The 21,306-nt window shown below is 34.5% G+C and overlaps 2 protein-coding genes across 2 annotated transcripts; one reads left to right on the forward strand and one right to left on the reverse strand.

Moving 5' to 3' along the window:
* Positions 1–1,498: 1,498 nt before the first annotated feature.
* Positions 1,499–17,088, forward strand: LOC140970981 (kinesin-like protein KIN-14B). Its single transcript, XM_073433004.1, has 23 exons — positions 1,499–1,851; positions 3,250–3,373; positions 3,857–3,943; positions 4,073–4,243; positions 4,322–4,428; positions 4,710–4,841; positions 4,970–5,148; positions 5,869–6,030; positions 6,411–6,502; positions 6,959–7,110; positions 7,408–7,581; positions 8,710–8,856; positions 11,222–11,410; positions 11,637–11,708; positions 11,854–11,906; positions 12,028–12,250; positions 12,801–12,992; positions 13,096–13,311; positions 13,795–14,142; positions 14,389–14,487; positions 15,392–15,532; positions 15,658–15,816; positions 16,379–17,088. The coding sequence occupies exons 1-23, from the start codon at positions 1,666–1,668 to the stop codon at positions 16,832–16,834; spliced, it is 3,861 nt and encodes a 1,286-aa protein (XP_073289105.1). The 5' UTR covers positions 1,499–1,665; the 3' UTR covers positions 16,835–17,088.
* A 304-nt stretch (positions 17,089–17,392) lies between these two features.
* LOC140957897 (uncharacterized) lies at positions 17,393–18,564 on the reverse strand. The gene is made up of 5 exons (XM_073415319.1): positions 18,508–18,564; positions 18,322–18,384; positions 18,068–18,193; positions 17,823–17,948; positions 17,393–17,726 (listed from the first exon to the last, which is right to left on the reverse strand). Exons 1-5 carry the CDS (start codon positions 18,562–18,564, stop codon positions 17,532–17,534), a joined length of 567 nt encoding a protein of 188 aa, XP_073271420.1. The 3' UTR covers positions 17,393–17,531.
* Positions 18,565–21,306: the final 2,742 nt, after the last annotated feature.

The raw sequence follows: 21,306 nt of genomic DNA on the forward strand, positions 1-21,306 counted from the left end.
ATAGACAACAAACCCATAATTTTCCAATGAAAGCCTAAAAGTTTTCAGTTAAAAAATTTCTACATTGTTATCTTCTTCACCCGAACTTTTCAAGCTTCTTATACCGCATTGTTATCGAAGGAGTTGGTAAATGGTGGAACTTAGAGTAACGCACCAGCGGACTCCGACCAGACACATCTCTATCTACACCTGTTTAAATTTAATATTTTTGTCCTAAATAAAATGTCACCAAATATTGAGGAAATTTGTTATGTGTTTGAAAAGTATAAACATAGTCAAAATGTAGCATTATTAAAGATTGAGATGAAAAACTGGATTGACCGAAAGTTTTGTCACTAGACATTGTCCTACAACCGATTATCCACCGGTCATCGACGGACGATGACGACCGATAAGTGATGTATGTATTTAAATGCGCAATGTGATGTCTTGATTGACTGTGTTGGACGCGACGTTTCAAACATCGTGACATTGGATGCTCGGATATATATCAAGATTTGGTTTCCGATACTTCTCGTAATCCGAATCCGCAATCAAATATTGTTTCTCTGAGTGCATGTTTTAACATTCGATTACGGATATAAGATTAAATCGTATAACTTCTAGGAGCGTATCTTATTAAATGAACATACATATAGAGACTGATATCAATCATCTGACATGTTGTTGAAAAAAAATATATTTGCAAGAAAAATAAAATATACAACTACTAAACTATTAAAATTTACATGAAAATGATATTTTTTGTGTCTCTGTATGTAAGAAGATAGATGATATGAGCATTACGAGACATATACTAGTTACTCTGCACACGCGATGCGTGTATGTACAGTTTTTTTTATCATTATCTATTGACTAAATTGAAATTTGACAAGTTATGGAGGGACTAAATTGATATTTGAATTGTTGAAATAAAAAAAGTAAAAATAAAAGTGTGTGTTGAAATAAAAAAAACAAAAAAATATAATATTAATATCATATAAAGATAAAATTGGAAGAAAAAATTGATGTCTTTCTTAAATAGTTATTATTATATCTTCAATTTTAATAAAATAGAATAGATATATCACACAAAATCCAATGATAAAGGAGGGCTACAGCCCACCATAATCTCTACATGGATACGTCCCTGAGCATATATAGAGGCATAGTTCCACAATATAACAACAAAATAGCAATATATAACAAATTATTTGTTTTTTAAAACCATTTCTAGATTAACGACACACACATATTACATGGTTTTCGGGAAAAAAATTGTTGAAATTAATTATTTTTATTGACGGCGAAATAATTCAAGCAATTAATAAGTAAATTGGAAGGGAAACCAAGTTCTTGGTTAATAATAATACTTTATTTTAGATAATTTTCAATAAAATAAAAAAATTGTAAAATACTCAGCTCTAGTATTTAATTCCGTTACAAATAGTTTTAAAACGACGACGTCTCCATTGTACCACCACTAAAAATTTGAACCAGATTATCACTGTAAAATAAAGCTGAAAATTTAAAAGCCACAATTCAGTGGAGAGAAAAAATACTTGCTCACATGCTCATCTTCGCTCCGCTCCCAATCTGCAATTTTCGATTTAATTCTATGTGATTTCACCTGTCGTCCACTTCAATTGCTGCCGATTTCGGATCGATCGAGGATCACTTTACGAAATGGCGGAGCAGAGAGGGAGCAATAATCGCTGGAACTGGGAGGTGGCAGGATTCCAGCCCAGGAAGTCAGTGGAGCGTGACGAGTATATCAAGGCATCGGTCGCTCCTTCACTCCGCCGTTACTCTGTTGCCGTGTCATCTCATTCCGAGCTCTCCAAACTCCAGCGACTCAAAGATAAAGTCAAGGTCTATGTTTTAATCTATGTTTTCGGGTATTTGTCTTAGATTTATTGATGTGTTGTACTTTGGGAATGCGTCTACGATGTCTTAGCTTTTGCATAATCGTCCTTCGTGCTTGTTGGGAGTGTTGGTTTTGTAGAGTGAAATGTCAGTAAATTGAAAACTTTCAGCTCATTTAGAAGTTCAGAGATGTGTATATTTAAAGATTGTTGGGATTGTATTGACTGTGTGTAAAAATCGAATCTTGAGGTTTGAAGTTTCTAATGCTATTTTGATATTTGTGGTGTCATGGATTGTTCACAAGGCCATGTGTTAGATTCTAGAAGGTGTCTTCTGTACTGTTTCTTGCTTGTGGCCGCTGGTTTATAATTGATCGGACATGGTGTTAAATTCTCAGTGTGGTGGTATGGTGACAGAAGAATTTCAACAGCCTAGTTGTCTGGTTTTCTGAAAATTATAAACATAGTAGCACAATCAAATTACATATCGTTGTTCGTGGAAGTAGTTGCAGGTATTTTGTCGTCAGTTAATACTGGAAACCTTGGAGCATTGCATATAATTTAATGTACACGTACATCAGTAAATTTTTCGTGCTAGAACTGGTGCAGCAACTGATTCTTTTACATGTAAATATGTCTCTTCTAAGTGCCAGAGGATATGGAGAGTGCTCCAATATATGGCTTAAGGATATTGCCAGAATGAAGTTTTGTGGGAGAATCAATGATTTTGGTATAGAACAATTGTTGGATATAGACGGCTGTTAACTCCCATTGTGTGTCATCCATGGTGCTAGCTTTGGCGCAAAAAGGGTTTTATTTTTTATTTTTTAAAATTATCTTAATTACTATGAAAATAGTTGTAATTTAAAATATAATTTCAATGTATTTATAGTTAATTTATTTGTGAAATTAATATTATTTACATAAATAGAACAATATAATTCATTAAATCTTTTTTTATCAAATATATAATGTTTTTCTTTGTATTATTTAATTTATTATGATACTTAATAATTCTAAAGTAAGTGAGTTAGTTATTCAAATAAATTGAATTAAAAATGAATTAAATGTAATTAATATGTAAATATATTAATAAGTTTATAACTTGAAATTTGGTGAAACAAAATAAATTTTTTGAATAAACTGATGATGACCATTTTAAGAATATTTTTTTAGAGTAAAACTTGAAGTAGATATGTTGAAGATGAGTTTAATGATTGGTGCAAAAATCGTGATATATTCCTGCAAATATTGTGTTAAAATAGAATTATGGGTTGGATATGGCCTAAAGTAGTAAGAAATCGATGATTTTGTTTTCAGCTTTAGTGCGAAGAATCTGTTAGTCCAATGACAAAAAAAAAATGTTACTTCAGAAAAATGACAGTTCCTAATTTGTTTTGGACAGCTTATTAGGGAAGATTACATGCAGTTGAGGCAGGAAGCTACAGATCTTCAAGACTATTCCAGTGCAAAACTTGATCGAGTTACGCGTTACTTAGGTGTACTTGCTGAGAAAACCCGCAAGTTAGGTAATAAATTACATCTCACGTAAAAATGAGTGAAACATAGATTTAAACATAGTAAAAGGATGCATAAGCATTGTAAAAATATTATCAGTAGAATCTGATTCAAACATAATGGGCGTTTCAAACTGCATTTTGTTACAAGTAACCGTAAAAGCTTTCATTTCTACTTTCCTCTTAATATGTTTTTAGTTGTTGGGTATATTTTCTTCTGAACCTCCTCTCTTTCAGCTTCACTGGTTGTATTAAATCTGATCCCAAACTCATTATCTAGTATAAAATGATTTTTTTCCTTTGTTGCTTCTAAGTCTACTCAAACCACAAGCCAACTCCACCTACAGTTGTTTAAATTCTTGTTCACTATGGCATGTTAAGCATATGCTGAGTTTGAGTTTTAAGTTTTATGCTAAATGTTAAAAAAAAAAAGGTGTGTATGGGTGTAGTCTTGACAAATTTAGTTTGCTGGAATGCATTCTCATCTACTTTCAGATCAGGCTGCCCTTGAAACAGAAGCTAGAATTTCCCCATTGCTATCTGAGAAGAAAAGGTTATTTAATGACTTATTGACTGCCAAAGGTAACAGTTTCTGAAAGCTGTCTTATGTTTTTCCTGCCTCCAATTCTGTTGTGATGTCTGAAAAGCATAAGATACACATTCTACTGACAACAATTCACTCCTATATGAGGCTGGATTTATCTATTGCAGGAAAGATTAGGGTGTTTTGTCGTGTTAGGCCAAGTTTTGAAGATGAAGGTCCATCCATTGTTGAATTTCCTGATAATTTTACGCTTCGTGTGAATACCGGTGATGATAGCCTCTCGAATCCGAAGAAGGATTTTGAGTTTGATTGGGTTTATGGACCTCATGTTGGACAAGGTGGAACTAGTATTGTCAATTTACTTTAATTTTCTCAGCTGGTTATTGCATGCATTAACGAAGTTCATCCAATTGCAGCTGATCTTTTCACCGATATTCAGTCCTTCATTCAGTCAGCATTTGATGGATATAATGTATCTATCTTTGCATATGGTCCAACATCCTCAGGAAAGACATATACTATGGTATGTCCTCTTTCCTGTCTCTTTCTGTTTCATATTTGCTATGTGTTTTTGCAGCATTATCTTTGGATATTTGTCAGGTCCCACTCCCTTGTATGTTTCTTAGACATAGTCATGCTTACGTGGAAATTTGTTGTACTTTTGTAAAGTTTTATATCAAAATAAGGCTGACTGATTTTCATTCAGTACAATATTGAATAACTTGAATGCTATACAATTATCATCCTCCGGCTGTTCAAATTGATGATATCTCTATCTTTCTAATAACACTCATTTTCCTGCAGGAAGGATCCAGCCATGATCGTGGTCTATATGCTCGTTCTTTTGAGGAGCTTTTTGACTTATCAAACTCGGATTCAACTTCTACATCTCGATATAGTTTCTCTGTTTCAGTCTTTGAGCTTTATAATGATCAGGTTCCTTTCCTTTTGCCCCACAATTTTGTTTGATATAATATTTTCTTTACTTTCTTGGCATATTTTTTATGTCTAATGCTCAACATCTTTATTATATCTGATGTTGGACCTTGCATATGCTTTTGTAGATAAGAGACTTGCTATTGGAATCTGGAAATTCTGTTTCAAAGGTCCGCATTGAATCACTGGACTGTTTTGTAGAACATGTGCAGGAGAAAATTGATAATCCAATAGAGTTCTCGAAAGTTCTGAAAGCAGCATTCCACAATCGAGGATCCGATGTTTTGAAGTTTAAAGTCTCCCATCTGTATGATTTTTAGCATCGATCGCTTCTTGTTTTTTCGTGTTTGTCTTTCATTGCTGCTATTAGTTGTTTGATAAACCTCGTTTATATTTCTTACATCATTCATACTATTGTGAAAGGTCAATAAGCTTTACGGAGATACTTCGACCATCCATCTCGTTTCTTTCTCTATGTGGCAGAATTTTGTATTTTGGAGTTTACATCATGTGGACCTTTCATAGATCAGACTTGATGGAACATTCATTTTTCTTTAAAAACTTCATTATTTAAATTATCAATAAATGAAATATTCTTGATTTCTGTCAGAGTTTTAATCAAATAAACCAATTTTATGTGAAGCTCATATTTAAACAGCTATATGTGTAAGAACTGCTGATTCTGTTTATGTTCCACTGTTCCAGTAGGAATTTTACCTTCTATTTGTTACTGTGTATAGATATCAAATTGATGTAATACAAGCTTAACTTTTTAGGACCCCTACTCTTAGTCCCCACAGATACATATTTCTGCCAAAACTGAAGTGCGTTGATGTCTATTGTGTATGATAGTGTTAGTTCTTGCCACTTATGGCCTTTTTTTCCTTTGTTAAAATCAATCTCTATCTGTGATTAGAAATTTCAGTATTGAAAGAAAAATCAACCAAACTCTTCTTTTGAATTCATAAAATTTTCCTACGTTTTATAAACTAATTTGTTTGTTTCTCTTTGGCTTGCTGTTTTGTAGGATTGTCATGATACACATATATTATAAGAACTTGATAACGGGCGAGAATTCATATAGCAAGCTTTCTCTTGTTGATTTGGCTGGACGTGAGAGTACAAGCGCTGAAGAAGACACTGGGGACCGTGCCACAGAGTTGCTACATGTCTGGAAATCACTCTCAGCGTAAGTGAGAGTTTCATGTCTTGAAATAAAATTTTATATTTGGGATGGAAGTCTTGCAATGAAGTTAGCCATAATGTGATAAAACCAGTGACATGATGACTGTTGTTTCCTTTGTTGATAAGGTACTGTAAGATATTTCTATACATTGTAAATCACTGTTGCAAATGGTGCTCACAGGGAAAGTATATCTTCTTGTTAACTTATTATGTTTTTAGGGCACATTAGTATACCCTTTTCTCTGTTACTAACCATAGGGAAAGTACAAGTTCTATGCAAAGTTTTGACTTGTGAGATAGCTATTTATTTAGTTTGTCCACTTGTTCATTTCTTGCCGTTTGTTTACTAGTTCTTATTGATTGTTTTCAATGTTGTACATACAGGTTGGGTGATGTTTTGGCATCCTTGACCTCTAACAAAGACAATGTTCCGTACGAAAATTCGGTGCTTACAAAAGTTCTCGCAGACTCTCTAGGTATTAGTCTTTTTTCATATTATACTTTTCCATGTTGTCGATGTTTTTTATATGTTTGTGAAGATACTAATTTTAGGTGTCTTATTCGATACAAAAATATATTTGCTAAGACCTGGGCAATGTTCGTGCATCTGCAGCTGCATTTTTATTGTTTGCTCCACTTCTGTTGAGCTAACTACTCACAAGTGCTTCTTCATTGTCTCCATTACTTTATTTTAAAATAATACTGACTACAGTACTTATTCACATAAGAAATGACACTCTTTGCAGTTTAGACAACCCAATGCATCAAAAAATATATGTGAAAAATGCTAAACCTTTTGTTTATTCACCTATATTGTCGTACATTCTGTTCATTTATACTTTTTAAGCGTATACATTTTTTTTTATTTAAAATTTCTTTCTTTTTTGATAGTTCTCAGCCTATTCAGATCTGTTTTTTCATTTATCATGCAGGTGGAAGTTCCAAAACATTGATGATAGTCAATGTTAGTCCAAATGCATCAAACATTTCTGAGACATTATCATCCCTTAATTTTTCTGCAAGAGCTCGCAATGCTGTGTTGAGCCTTGGTAATCGAGATACAATCAAGAAGTGGAGAGATATGGTAAGTTTGCTAAATTTCTTTATAATTGGCTTCGTTTTTTTTTTTCCCACATAGCAAATATTCTTGATTAAGAGGGATATAAAAAAGATCGTCATAATGAGCAATGCTGTCTCCTTTGATCATGTCACAACCATTGTCAAAAAGTTCATAACCTTTATCTAGATGGCTATGATTGTCGTGACCATTTTATCACAAGCATGGTGCTAATTTCATGATCAGCATGCTAGTGAAAAATCGTCATGATGAATCTGACGGCGATTTCTTTTGTACTGAATTTCAACTGCAATGTTCTTGTAGGCAAATGATGCGCGGAGAGAATTAGGTGAAAAGGAAAATGAAATTAGCAACCTGAAGTTAGAAGTTATGGAACTGAAACAAGCTCTGAAGCTTGCGAATGACCAGTGTGTTTTGCTATATAATGAAGTTCAGAAAGCTTGGAAAGTTTCTTTTACGTTGCAGTCAGATTTAAAGGTTCGTGAAATCATTCTTTGGCATAGTTTTCCTATACTCTTTAAGTACTCCTATCACAATGTGTTGCTCTGTATAACTACTGGAACCTTTTTATTGCGTATCTTTACTTTGCATTCAGTTGGCTATTATTGTAAATGCAAATGTCTAGTTTTATGTACTAGATCAATTGAATGATTTCATCATAAATTTTTTTATGTAACCTATGTCTTACTTGGAGTCAAATTTTATTATAATGTGAACTAAGTGACCAAAAGCTAAGACAAAGGAAAGCTGCTGCTGTAGATTATTGACAGAACTCAGCATCAACCGTTCATGAGTATGTGGCGTGTGCTTGTAAGCAAGAACCTGGTTTAGCAAATCCTGCTGCTTAAGGCTACATTATAATTCTCGTGAGCATAAAAATAATCAAATTTCAGCCTGCAGCCCATTGCATCCTGATCATCCTACTCAACTATTTGCAAGGTTTTTTCGAAATAACAATCCAGATATAAATTTTGCCTCATAAATTTGACTCTGTCAACAGAGGTATCTATGTTATCATAAGGTGAAATAAATTATAATTCTCTCTCCAGTCAACAAAAGCCATAATTTATACCCGTCATGGTATGCTCACAAGTGCTTGGATGCATGAAACTGAACAAAAAAGATGTTATCCTTTGATAAATTGTTGGCATATTGAAATAATTTTTTTCTTTTCTCTATGTAATGACCATGACGATTTTATGGGGGTGTGATCGTATGTTCAACACTTTAGATTTGATTACTCGTTGTCGGATTTCCAATATTGTGGTCTACAGAATGACTCTACTTGGTTTTTGAAGTCTTTTCTAGTGAAGATTTGGTCTCACTGGTGGACAACAGTTTGCCTCTTCCTTTTTTAATTTGGGTAATGGTGAATAAAAACTCAAAACTGGTCATGTACGAGTCACTCTCATATCCCTTTGACATTTCTGATTTCTTGCTAGAGTACTTGTTAGCTTTTTCTCTTCAATATTTCACAATGGATTGTTAATGAACCAGATGACGGTTGATTATTCTTTTGAAACGTGACGGCACTATTAGCGATTCAACTTTTACTTAAGTTTCCTTCTCTTGTTAACAGCTAAACCTTCTTGTCATGTTGTGCAGTCAGAAAATATGATGCTTGCAGATAAATGTAAATTAGAGAAGGATCAGAATACACAAATCAGGAACCAACTTTCTCAGTTGTTACAAGTGGAACAAGAACAAAAGATGCAGATCCAACATCGGGATTCAACAATTCAGATGTTACAGGTTGATCCAAAATTCCTATATTATTCCTTTGACGTTCTTTAAGGTAAATTTGGATGTGAATTGTCCACTTAACTCCTCTATAACTTACTGTAGAATGTTTTGTTTGGGTCCGTTTTACTTCAAGTGGCTGCATCTTTTTTTTGGGAACGGGTGATACTGAAATGTTTTGTATTTGTCAAAAATAGAATAGTGCGAATGACAGATTATCATTTTCATTTGCTTCTCTGGAAGCGTTATGTCTGAAGAACATCTATTAAATACCCTGACACTTTAATTTTATGTTACTCGTTACTGGATTCTAAATGAAAAATATGTATATAGTTGAAAAGGGTTCAGTTTGAATGCTTGCCTCTGCAGCGGTTATCTTCAAATTTATTATAGAATGTTGCAGAGAAGTAAAATATCATCTGGCAAACTAAATTATGTGTGCATATTCATCTCACCAGGAGTTATAGTTATTTATAATTGTTATTATTGCTGATGTAAATTCATGTTTTTTCTGTTTTTGATATGTGGAAAACTTGGAGTGGGAGTGCCTTTGCCGACTGAAATATTGACTCCTCCGGGTTAAGTGATTTAAGTTACATTTGACAATGTAGGACGTCTTTATCATTTGGTTAAAATATTTTGAGATATAAACATACCAAGTTCCTAGCTTCATTTCAATGGCCTATTTGGCCCCATCTCATCTTTGAGTAAGTTGCACCTCATTTGTCCAGTATCATCTTTATCTACATAGAGAGCAGGCTAGATATTTTCCTCTATAATCTCAAGAACAGGGTACTTTATATTTTTAAGTATCTGGTAATATTTATCATCTCTTACGATATTTATCATTTGGTATTGATTCTAAACACCTAGGCTGTCGGCTGTCCAGGTAGTTTGATGGAATGATTGAGTGATTGATTGTGAAGAGATAGTTAATTTGATTTATATANTATGTAATTTTTTAATAAGTCGGACAGTTTTACCTTTATTAATAAGCATTATTTTTGTTTTTCGTGTGATCATTATCCTCATTAATCTTATCATATTTTACCCGGACATCACGCTTAAATCACGAGTTATAAATAATTTTTTTGGGATCATGATTGCATATGGTATAGTATTTTTATATTTATTAAGCAAAGACAAATATATCTTTTCTATTTTCATTTTTAATTAGATTTGTATTTGTATTCATTTTTACATTGGTGGGTGTTGTGATCAATATACATGTCAATCACGGGTACTGTGGGTTTAAGTAAAAGCATCCACTTTCTTGGATAAAATTTCAAGCAAAAAAGGATCAAATTCCGTGAGTGGTATGTGCCAGAATTGGGCTTAACAGATCGAAATGAATAAATTACTCAACAAACCCATGAAAAAAGTGTGACTATTTGTTACCTTATCATGCCAAGCAAACACTGCCCTGACCTTCTATCTTATCATCTTCTCCACCATCAGTATTTTTCTCTCTTCCTGGCAATTCTTTCCTCTCGATTTCTTATATTTCATTTGAAACTTACCTTCAGCTTAATTTGAGGAGGAGATCTAGGGAACAAGAGCAACCTTCGCAAAAATGCTACAGCGAGAGAATGCGAATTAGAAATTGATAGTTGGAATTGAACAGTTGCTAAAAACTTTGACCGTGGACACCGATTTTTCCTTGTTTCATTCTATTTCTTGTTACTTTCCAGATTTTCTCCTCCATCTAACATCACTTCTGTGGACAACAATTCTCTCTTGATTATTATCACCGGCCTTACCCTTGGCCATATCTTTTGAAGATGACACCTCATCTTCTCTTTTTCTTTTCAATTTTTCAGTTTGAAAATAACTTCAGTAATTTGGATTTAGTATAGTGATGAGGACAATTTTGTAGATGGAAGATGCTAGGCCCTTCTCTCCCATGTGATGAATAATCGAGAAAAATAGTGATTTATGCTGTGCCAATGGTTTTGATGCCAAGTAAGAAAAAGTGCACCAGATGTTGGATGAGGAAGGATTATTTTAACGAACCAGTCTCAGTCCACAGCATAGTTGTAAATGATAAATGTAGATATATTCTCATTACCCAACACATTATTATTTCTTTTGAAACTTACATCACTATCAGGATAATATATTTAAAGAACATGATGTTTGGCTTTCTGACGTGGAACATGTAAATTGTTTTTTCAGAAATAACAGCCTTACGGTTGCATTGTGTTTGTGGTAGAAGTTTATTAGTTTGTTTGGCTTTCTATTTCCAATGTTTATTTCATTACTCCAAAATCTGCTAGCAGTTCTCAGATAACATTTTATTAGATATCTTATCAGCTGATAATGGCACGAGCGACCTCTGAATTTTGTCACTTGTCACTTTTAATACTTTCATTTATAGGCCAAACTGAGGAACGCCGAATCACAATTAAGTGAATCCCTTCTTTCTAGTGAGACCAAGTCAGCAAATGGCTCTAAATCACAGGCTGAAGATGAAACCAGCAACAAAGCCACAGGGGATGGCATGGATTCTTCCGCAGTTACCAAACGGCTTGAGGAGGAACTCAAGAAACGTGATGCGCTTATTGAGGTACTTTATTGTTCTCATATAGGATTATGTGAGAATTTTTCTTATAGCATTTCATTATTGAGCTTCCACTGCAAAGAGATGAGGCCAGAATTTTTGTCTTCGTGGTAATGGTCAATGACCACTGTTAAATTTAGAAGACATGGAGACATATTTATTTTTCTTTTCTAGCAGTAGAGTGATATTATGTGCTAGAAGGATGAATTTCTTTTGTCCTCTTATTTTCCAGAGATTGCATGAAGAAAATGAGAAATTATTTGACAGATTGACAGAAAAAGCATCTCTTGCTGGATCACCTCAGGTTATTTTATCACTATCTAAAATTCTGTTGCATGTGCCAGCAGTTCAATTTGGTGTGCGATATTTTTCTTTTTTGTCCTAGCTTATGCAAGAGTATTGTATTGTTTTTACCTCCATGTATTAGTCACAAAATCTTTTTTCCCCAGGTGTCGAGTCCTTCTCTGAGGGGATCGCTCAGCAAGCCTCAAGACATAGGAAGGTGCATTTCTCTTCTGTCTGGTTTTTGAAAAACTCAAAGTTTGTGTTCTCCCTATGTTTCTAGCATCATTTTTTTCTATTGATGGAAATTTCTCTCATTCGTTTTAATTTTTTCTTTACAGGAACGATAATACTAATGGCAAAGGAAGACCTGGTGGTGATGGTTCTTTGCAGTTGATCCCTGATAAGACTGGCGGCACCGTTGCATTGGTTAAATCTGATATTGATAAGGTTAAAACTACTCCAGCTGGTGAATATCTTACTTCTGCCCTGAATGATTTTGATCCAGAACAGTATGACAGTCTTGCTGCAATCTCAGATGGAGCAAACAAGCTTTTGATGCTGGTATGGCTAGGTTTTCCTATATATTCAATTGTTAATTTCTCACAGTAACAATTTGTATTTGTTAATTTCCTGCTTCTATTTCACTGTCTTTAAGAATATCACTCGCATATGAATCATCATCAAGGTTGTTTTATTCTGCAATTTTTAATTCCTCGAAGCACTTATTTGCGACGATGTTTTCCATGCACCTTAAGTCCACCGAATTACAGAACTCATTTTATTCCCTGTCAATTCCTCCAGAAACAAAACCCTTTCAGTTCCTCGTGGAGACACTTGAGCTACTTTTGATTCTTGTAAGAAGAGTTTTGTATACTAGGGTGCTCTAGATGCTACAATTTACTCGCTGTAGTTTTGTGTTATTCCTGTTTGGTGTACTGGCACCATTCTTATGTTTTTTTATGTCTTAATTATTCATGTTTTCACCATGTAAGGTCTTCTGAAATTTTTTGCACTTTGAAATAACTGAACCGAGTAATCACCATCTGCCAAATGCTTTACTAATGTTATATCACAAATTGCTCATTTTCTGATGCTTGTTTGTATTCGACAGGTTCTAGCTGCAGTTATTAAAGCAGGTGCTTCTAGAGAGCATGAAATACTTGCTGAAATTAGGGATGCTGTATTTGCTTTTATTCGTAAAATGGAGCCAAAGAGGGTGATGGATACAATGCTTGTTTCACGTGTTAGGATTTTGTACATTCGGTCGCTTCTTGCTCGGTCACCAGAGTTGCAATCCATTAAGGTACTGGAAATTGTTTTCCATTTCATTTGGCAGTTTTATGTATCTATGTTAGCATAAAATAATGTGGCCTTCTAGTGAAATTATTTCTTTTGTTATAAATCAGGTTTTACCCGTTGAGCGCTTTCTGGAGAAACCTAGTAGTGGGCGCAGCAGAAGCACGAGCCGCAGTAACAGTCCTGGAAGATCTCCTGTGACATATGAGTCAAGCATAAGAAATGCATTGACTCAGGAACAGATTCAAGCGTTCAAAGTGAATATAAAACAGGAAAAAAAATCAAAGCTGTCTTCAGTTGTCTTGAAGATACGTGGCATCGATCAGGTGGCTTGGGTGATATTTTTTATTGTATATTGTCAGTATGATTTCCATTATCTTTCTGGGTTATGTTTTTCTTTTTTCGTATTTTTTTCTCGGTGAGACATTGGAAGTGAAATTCTTCCCCCTCCAAGATATGATCTAAAATACAATCTATGCTCCAGATAGTTTACATCATAATTATACATTGCTTTATTTCAGTACCTTCTATAATAATGATAAATAAACTCACTTGAATTTATTTCCATTGCTTTTTAAGAAAAATAATATATTGCATTGGTCTTTTTTTTAACTTTTCCTCAGGAGATCCTCCTTTTCTTTTTCAAGAAAGATAACACTACGCTTTTCAGTTACCTGGCATCATGGTGTATCCACCAAAGATTTTTTTTTATATTCATATACTGTTTTAGTCCTTCAATGATCATTTTTTTTGTTTGCAACCTTTTAGTTACTTTGTAATTTGTTTGACACTTTAGATTCTCTATACAGGAAACATGGAAACAACATGTAACAGGGGGGAAGCTTAGGGAAATAACTGAAGATGCTAAAAGCTTTGCAGTTGGAAACAAGGCTCTTGCAGCTCTTTTTGTTCACACCCCTGCGGGTGAGCTCCAGCGCCAAATCCGAAATTGGCTTGCAGAAAACTTTGATTTTCTTTCTGTAACTGATGATACAGTAGCGGGAGCAACTGGTCAACTGGAACTTCTTTCTACGGCAATAATGGATGGTTGGATGGCAGGACTTGGTGCTGCCCAACCTCCTAGTTCAGATGCTCTTGGGAAGCTTTTATCTGAGTATGCTAGGCGCATTTATACTTCTCAATTGCAGCACTTGAAGGTACAATGACCGTTGCATTTTACTGTGCTCGTCCTCTAGTCATGGGATAATTCTTCTCATTATTGTATGCTGACATTTGCACAGTGGTCTTCTGATGTTCTCTACTCCCTATCTTGCTCAGTGTTGAATTTGAATCCCCCCCCCCCCCTGAAGTTTAGAGTAATAATGTAGTTAGGTTACTCAGCCTCCATGCATTTTATTGATAATTTTTTTTCATAAATAGTTGATATTCCTTTTATCTATCAGGATATTGCTGGTACTTTGGCAGCCGAAGTTGCAGATGATCCTGCACAAGTAGCTAAACTGCGCTCAGCTCTGGAGTCTGTGGATCACAAGAGAAGGAAGGTCAGCACTATATCAGTGTTTTTTCCTTTTATTTGCACACTGTGTGGAAATATATTTTATCCCGATGTTCCATGAATTAGCATTCTCATTTTCCGTTACTGGCGGGTGGTCCTTCATTTTCTGTTTCTTTACGTAAATTTTGTTGACATTTCATGCTTGTTTGTCAAAGCCATGAATACATTTATCATATATGCCTGTTCCAGCAGTTAACCGATTTCGCTTCTTTTTTTTTCTTTCTTGTTAACTGACTGTTTAATTACTAGAAGTAAAAATACAGCAGTTTTGATTTTTTCATACTGATGTGAAAATTACCAAGTGTATCCGATTTTTGAACTAGGATCTTAAAAACAACTAATCTGAAACAGCTGCTTGGCTTCCAAGGGTGAACAAACCTTATTATCCAGGGTTGCGTTTGGATTAAAATATTTCGTTCACTTTTGATTCCTATAACGAAGGTTTGAAATATCTTGTTTTGATTCAAAAATTAATTAAAGTTGAAGTAGAAGGATTTGAAATCACACATAAGATTAGACTACATTTATATTAAGGGTTTTCATTCAAATGTAACCTTAGGGTGACTGAAACTCATTGAAGTTCCAGTCCTTTACTGTTAAGGCTTCATGCTGACTGAGTGAAGTTCTGTGGTTGAAATATTATGACATTTGCAGGTTGGGATATTGTTATCATTGTGTAAATTTTTTTAACAATATGCTGACCACTTATTCTTCATGTTAAAAAGGTGCTTCCCCTTTTGATTTATTCTCTAATTGCCAATTAGATATTGGGGAATGAGATTTTGTCATACATTTTTCTTTTCCAAAAAAGGACCATATTTAACTTATTTCTTGATGCAGTTGAGATGTTCCCGAATTAAATAATCGTGTCATTTTGCTTGAATAATCAGATTTTGCAACAAATGAAAATTGATGCGGCAATCTTGAGTTTGGAAGATGGTGCTGCGCCCATGCGAAATCCTTCTACTGCTGCTGAGGATGCAAGACTGGCATCATTAATTTCCCTTGATGGCATGTTGAAGCAAGTCAAGGTTTACAGTCTTTCTTTCTTCTTTTTTTGTTTTGTTCTTTCTTTTCTTTTTCCCCCCTAAATTGGGCTGGTATAAGATTATGGACCAGTAAAAAGAATATGTGACATGCGTTTTTCTTTTAACAGGATATAATGAGGCAAACATCTGTCAATGTTCTCAGTAAGACTAAAAAGAATTCATTACTTGCTTCTCTGGATGAACTAATGGAACAGATGCCTTCTTTACTTGACATTGACCATCCTTGTGCTCAGAATCATATCACAGAAGCTCGACAAGCTGTGCTGGTATGCTGTTAATATTATGCAACATGGTATTGGTTTTCCAAATTCTTTAGGGTGACACAGATTTAATTGGGTTTCGATTTTAGCTTTCTAGTTAGCCATTTTTTTTCCGACATTTTTGTTGTTGGCTTGTCATAATATTCATGTGCTGGCCAATCCTATAGACAAGGAGATAAATGCATATGATTTTCCAAACTTAGAGGCAGAGAAGTGCAATATTCTCCAGTTGTTTAGTAACTGAAATGTTCTCGAGACATTACTTTATTTAAGAGCCAATTATGTGATGCTGAGGAAGCCAAGACCATGAAATCTGGGAAATTGCAGTGGATAAGGACCGATCTATTATGAGATCCAATGCTGGCTTGTCTTTATTCCCTTATATTTCACGGATCAATTTTCATAAGAAAGTCAAATAGCATACGCCTTACAGATTTGCTAATATTCATGTTTGACTGTCCTGACTGACATATATGATATTCTCGTGGCAAACAGGCCTAACAGATTTTCTAGTTCTCTTGTTTCGGCTGTCCTCGAAAGGCATGTCTCATATTGTTGTTTTATGCAGTCAACTTCTGAAGAGGAAGACAAACCACAGGATGGAGAAAATGCTTCAAAACTTGGTGTAGACGCCTCATATGGTGCTGAAACCGATGTTGGGCAGTGGAACGTTTTGCAATTCAACACAGGCTCAACAACCCCCTTTATCATCAAGTGTGGGGCCAACTCAAATTCTGAACTGGTCATCAAGGCTGACGCACGGGTTCAAGAACCTAAAGGCGGGGAAATAGTTAGAGTCGTTCCGAGGCCATCTGTTTTGGAAAATATGAACCTTGAAGAGATGAAAGAAGTATTTTCACTTCTTCCGGAGGCTCTAAGTTTACTTGCTCTTGCTAGAACAGCGGATGGAACTCGAGCTCGATATTCAAGATTGTACCGGACGTTGGCCACGAAGGTTCCTGCACTCAGGGACTTGGTTGGTGAACTTGAAAAGGGGGGAGTACTAAGGGATGTTAAATCATGATTATTGAATCATTGAACCGGAAATTAGTTCATGTAAATGCACTCAGGGACTTGGTTGGTGAACTTGAAAAGGGGGGAGTACTAAGGGATGTTAAATCATGATTATCGAATCATTGAACCGGAAATTAGTCATGTAAATTATTGTTTCTTGTTTTGTTATATCACATGGTTTTTATTCCATCCTTTGGGATCTTGTTATTGAAATTGTGATCTGTAGTTTTTGTGTGTTCTTTTGTTGAGAAGCGAACTCTTTTACATGGTGGTTGCTTGCCTGGCTTATATCAATTAATACTTGATTTCAGAGGCTTTGATGGTTGCCATTTGCACCAGTTTCGATGCAGTGTTAGTCATGGAGAAACTTTTCTTCGTCGTAAATATTTAAAGATATAAAATAATTTTCAAATTTAGGGATGTACAATATTTGCTATAATTTTTTAAAAAATTGTATCTTTGCCATAGCTCGTAAAAGTGTCATGCTTTCTTTAAAACACCATTATTTGTAGTAATATAAGAAACCAAACAGTGGATCACAACTTAAACAAAAACATCAGCACAAATATTTTAAATCTGTTATTATATAACCTTAGCATCATTATAATTCATAGCCATGTAATATTTATTTGAATACTAACACGTTTCTACATATACATGGCACTCCATTTTATTATTATAAAGCTCAACTACAACATTAATCTAGTTCATATTTTCCACTTCAGCACTTTGAATGTATGCATCAGCTTCTTCAGCCGTACGGCAGCACTTGCACCCACCTCTGCCACCCCATCCTCCGCAGCACCCGTATTTGCAACCTCCACCGCCTCCATAGCCACCACCTCCGCCGTAGCCGCCGCCATAAGCTCCTCCGTAGTTTTCAGCTGGTTCAACTTCACTTTCTGAATGGAAATATACAGTTGATAAACTTGAAAAATATACATTTATTTACACACAGTAAACAACGTAGGGGGTGTGTTCTTCCGCATAACGCTTACCAGCATCTGCCTGGCTGCAGCAGTAACGTCTGCATCCGTTGTAGCCCCAGCCGCCGCAACACCACCTGTTTCGGCAGTAGCCGCCGCCGCCGCGACCACCTTGGTTGGTTTCTTTTGGTTCTCCACCTGCAAGAGTTCGAATCGAATGAATGAAAATGTTCAGTCCAGTTAAATATCCTTGCAAAATTAATGTCGGGGTGCGAATTTTTAAACAACGTAGGGGTGTGTCCTTCCGAATATGTTACCTGCATCTGCATGGCTGCAGCAGTAACGTCTGCATCCGTTGTACCCCCAGCCGCCGCAACACCACCTGTTTCGGCAGTAGCCGCCGCCGCCACGACCACCTTGGTTGGTTTGTTTTGGTTCTCCACCTGCAAGAGGTTGAATCAAACGAAAATGTTCAATCCAATTATATACCCTCGCATAATGAATGCCGGGGTGTGAATTTTTAATAAATCGAGACATATAATTTCAAAACATTGCTCAGCCAGAATCTAACTTTTTTGAGGGACCGCTGAGGAATCTTGAAGCTGTTGTGTGGACACAGCTTCCTCAGCGAAAGCTGAGGAAACAAGGACAATGGCGAGCAAAACCAAAGCTTTGATCTTCATTATTTTAAATTACTTCAAATTTGATGTATGTATATCATATAATTAACATGCTGGTTATGGCCCCCTATTTATACCACTGGGGATGGAAACAAAGTTACAAGATCGAGGTTGATCACGAAATATGAACGCATTTAATGCTCTCATTCCACCGAGAAATGAATCGGTTGGATGTTGTATTGGACTCATCCTGGAATCTTATCGACTTGATCGTGTGTGTGTATATATATATATGAGAAATTTATCATATCACTATTTTGATAAATCAATTCAGCAATAAACCAAGAATTAACAATCGCTAATTTAGTGAAAAAGAATGTGATTTGGTAAGGATAAGATTGAAATCAGAATATTTCCAATTTAATGATGTCTTTTTTTCCCTGGTAAATCAGAATTCTCCTCTACAGAAGAAATTATATTATTAGTCATCGGTCACTATATATATTAATCCCGGCGATAAGATATCTGGATATATATGAGTATAAACTTTAATACTTGTGTAGGGGAGTCAAATTCGGATTCAACATGTGCAAAGAACATTAAGTCAAATTTAATTTAATTTAATTTAATTTGTTTGAGCTATATATATTTCTTCCATGCATGCATACGGCTGTAAGTACTACGAATCTGCCATCTGTCTCAAACAATTCATATTATTTTTTCCTTATTTTTGAACAAAAGAAAAGCTTTATCGTTTTCATTTCAAGTGTTTAATTATCTTGTTCATAATCATGAAATTGTAATGATATGTGTGGTCGATGGGATCTTTAATTCATTTATTTGAGTTTATTCGTTGGTCATAATAGTTTTTCCCAGTTCCTGGTTCTTAATATAACATCAAATAATCGCGACGAAATCCCAACTTTTTCCCCATTTCTTAATTCTGTTAATTACTTATTGATATGATATATGATGTTGAATGAAACTCAACATGTCAACTTGACTGGGTCAATTGGTCAAGCACGTGGTTAACTTCTAAAAGAGCGGTGGGTTATGGTAGTTAGAATTTTTTTCTTCTGTAAAGACCTGCGCGCAACACAAAATATATAAGTGAATGCGTGCGGCAAGCCACGCAAAGGAGAACTAATTTTCTGAATACACCCTCTGTACGTAGCAATAGATTAATTGAGAAAGATTTGAGAGGAAAAACTCTGTGAAAACATATCAGAGTGTCTCTTAGAAACATCTCATTATTGTGTCCCTTGTGTTTAATTTGATTCTAGTGGAATTTTTCTGGTTGTGCTCCAAGCGGATGTAGGATTCAATCTGAATCTTTTTCTAGAATATAGATCACCATCCAGTAATCACCGTTGGGTCTTTGTTGTGTTCTTTTAATACATCTTCTAAATTTTCATTCTCCTACTATCATGATAAAATATGATGTATTGGTTAAATCTTTGAATTAAATCAGTAGCCTACAAATAACATTAGTCAAGTAAATTACACTGGAAAAACTATGTGCGAAAGGTTAATCCGAGAAAGTATTAGTATTGAGAATCAAAATCATCGACCATTGATCAAACACTCACCTGGTCACCAACTTAAACACTTCTCATGACCAACAAATATATTTAATTGTAATAGAATAATTGACATTGACCGTGAGCTACTAAAAACGCAAAAGTCATAATTTTAACATTCCACACTACTTGGACTCAGTTCCAAGTCAAAGCTTACATAGTTTGTCCCCAGATGCACCTCAAGAGGATTTTTATTATTTTGTAGCCTACCCTTTTATAGATGATCTATTTTACAATTACATTTTCCATATTAATTTTAGATTTTTGGATATCGTATAAATATATAAAATGTTTTGAAAATAATTTGAAGATATTCAGATATATAATTAAGAGATGTATGTGGAGTAGAATATTATTTTAGGAAAAATTACAATTTTAGTAACTAACATATTTTAGATTTTTGTAATTGATCAATGTTTGATTTTTGTTCAGTAATTTGTATTTCTTTTTGTTTTGAACTTTTATTCGCTAGAAGCCAATAAACCATCGAATATTAATTGTTTATTTGACATTGATTCTCTCGTACGTAACTTATGTAGCATGAATAAACCTATATTACACACATTAAAATAAATATATATATAAACAAATGAGAAAAATAATGCAAAATGACACATAATATTTCAAAATGAGAGGAAAAAACTTGTCGTCTCCCTTTAATTTTGCTTATATGTATTTTAGTGTGCTATAATATAGACTTTATTATTGCCATATGAGACATGTGGGAGAGTATTAGTTTCAAATAAACAATATTTGATAGACTTAGTGGCTTCGGATGCAAAAAAGATCAAAACCAAAAAAAAATAAAATTGCAAGTTACTTATTGAAAACTAAATATCGAAAAATTACAAGATTCAAACTCAAAACAAATCAACTTACAAGATTAAATCGTTATAAAATTAATAAAAGGTAGCCCACCTCGAATTTTAGCAAATTCTATGCGGTTAAAAGAGTCGATAAACACAAGTTTTTTTTTTTTTTTTTTAAAAAAAAAAAGAGTCAATAAACAGTGTTCATAATTTCTTCCCTATTAATTGCCTCCCAAGTGAGGTCAAGCGATACCTTTAACTTTCTAACATTCATTTGTTCTTTTTCAAACCATTTAAGAAAATGATTAACTGATATATAAGGGATACATACGTGTTTATTAAGTTATGAGTAAAATAATAAATATTACTTATGATATCTTATTTTATAATCATTCTAAGGTATTTGCGTGGTCCGGTAATATATTTGTATATACTAGAGTACAACACATGATGCTAGCCATGTTTTATCACATTTAACATGTAAGTGACACTTGCTCGATATTTATATAAATGTAAACGATTGGTGTGCATCATTTCAAAACTATAT

This window comes from Primulina huaijiensis, chromosome 2 (genome assembly GCF_012295235.1).
Source record: "Primulina huaijiensis isolate GDHJ02 chromosome 2, ASM1229523v2, whole genome shotgun sequence".
NCBI lineage: Eukaryota > Viridiplantae > Streptophyta > Magnoliopsida > Lamiales > Gesneriaceae > Primulina > Primulina huaijiensis.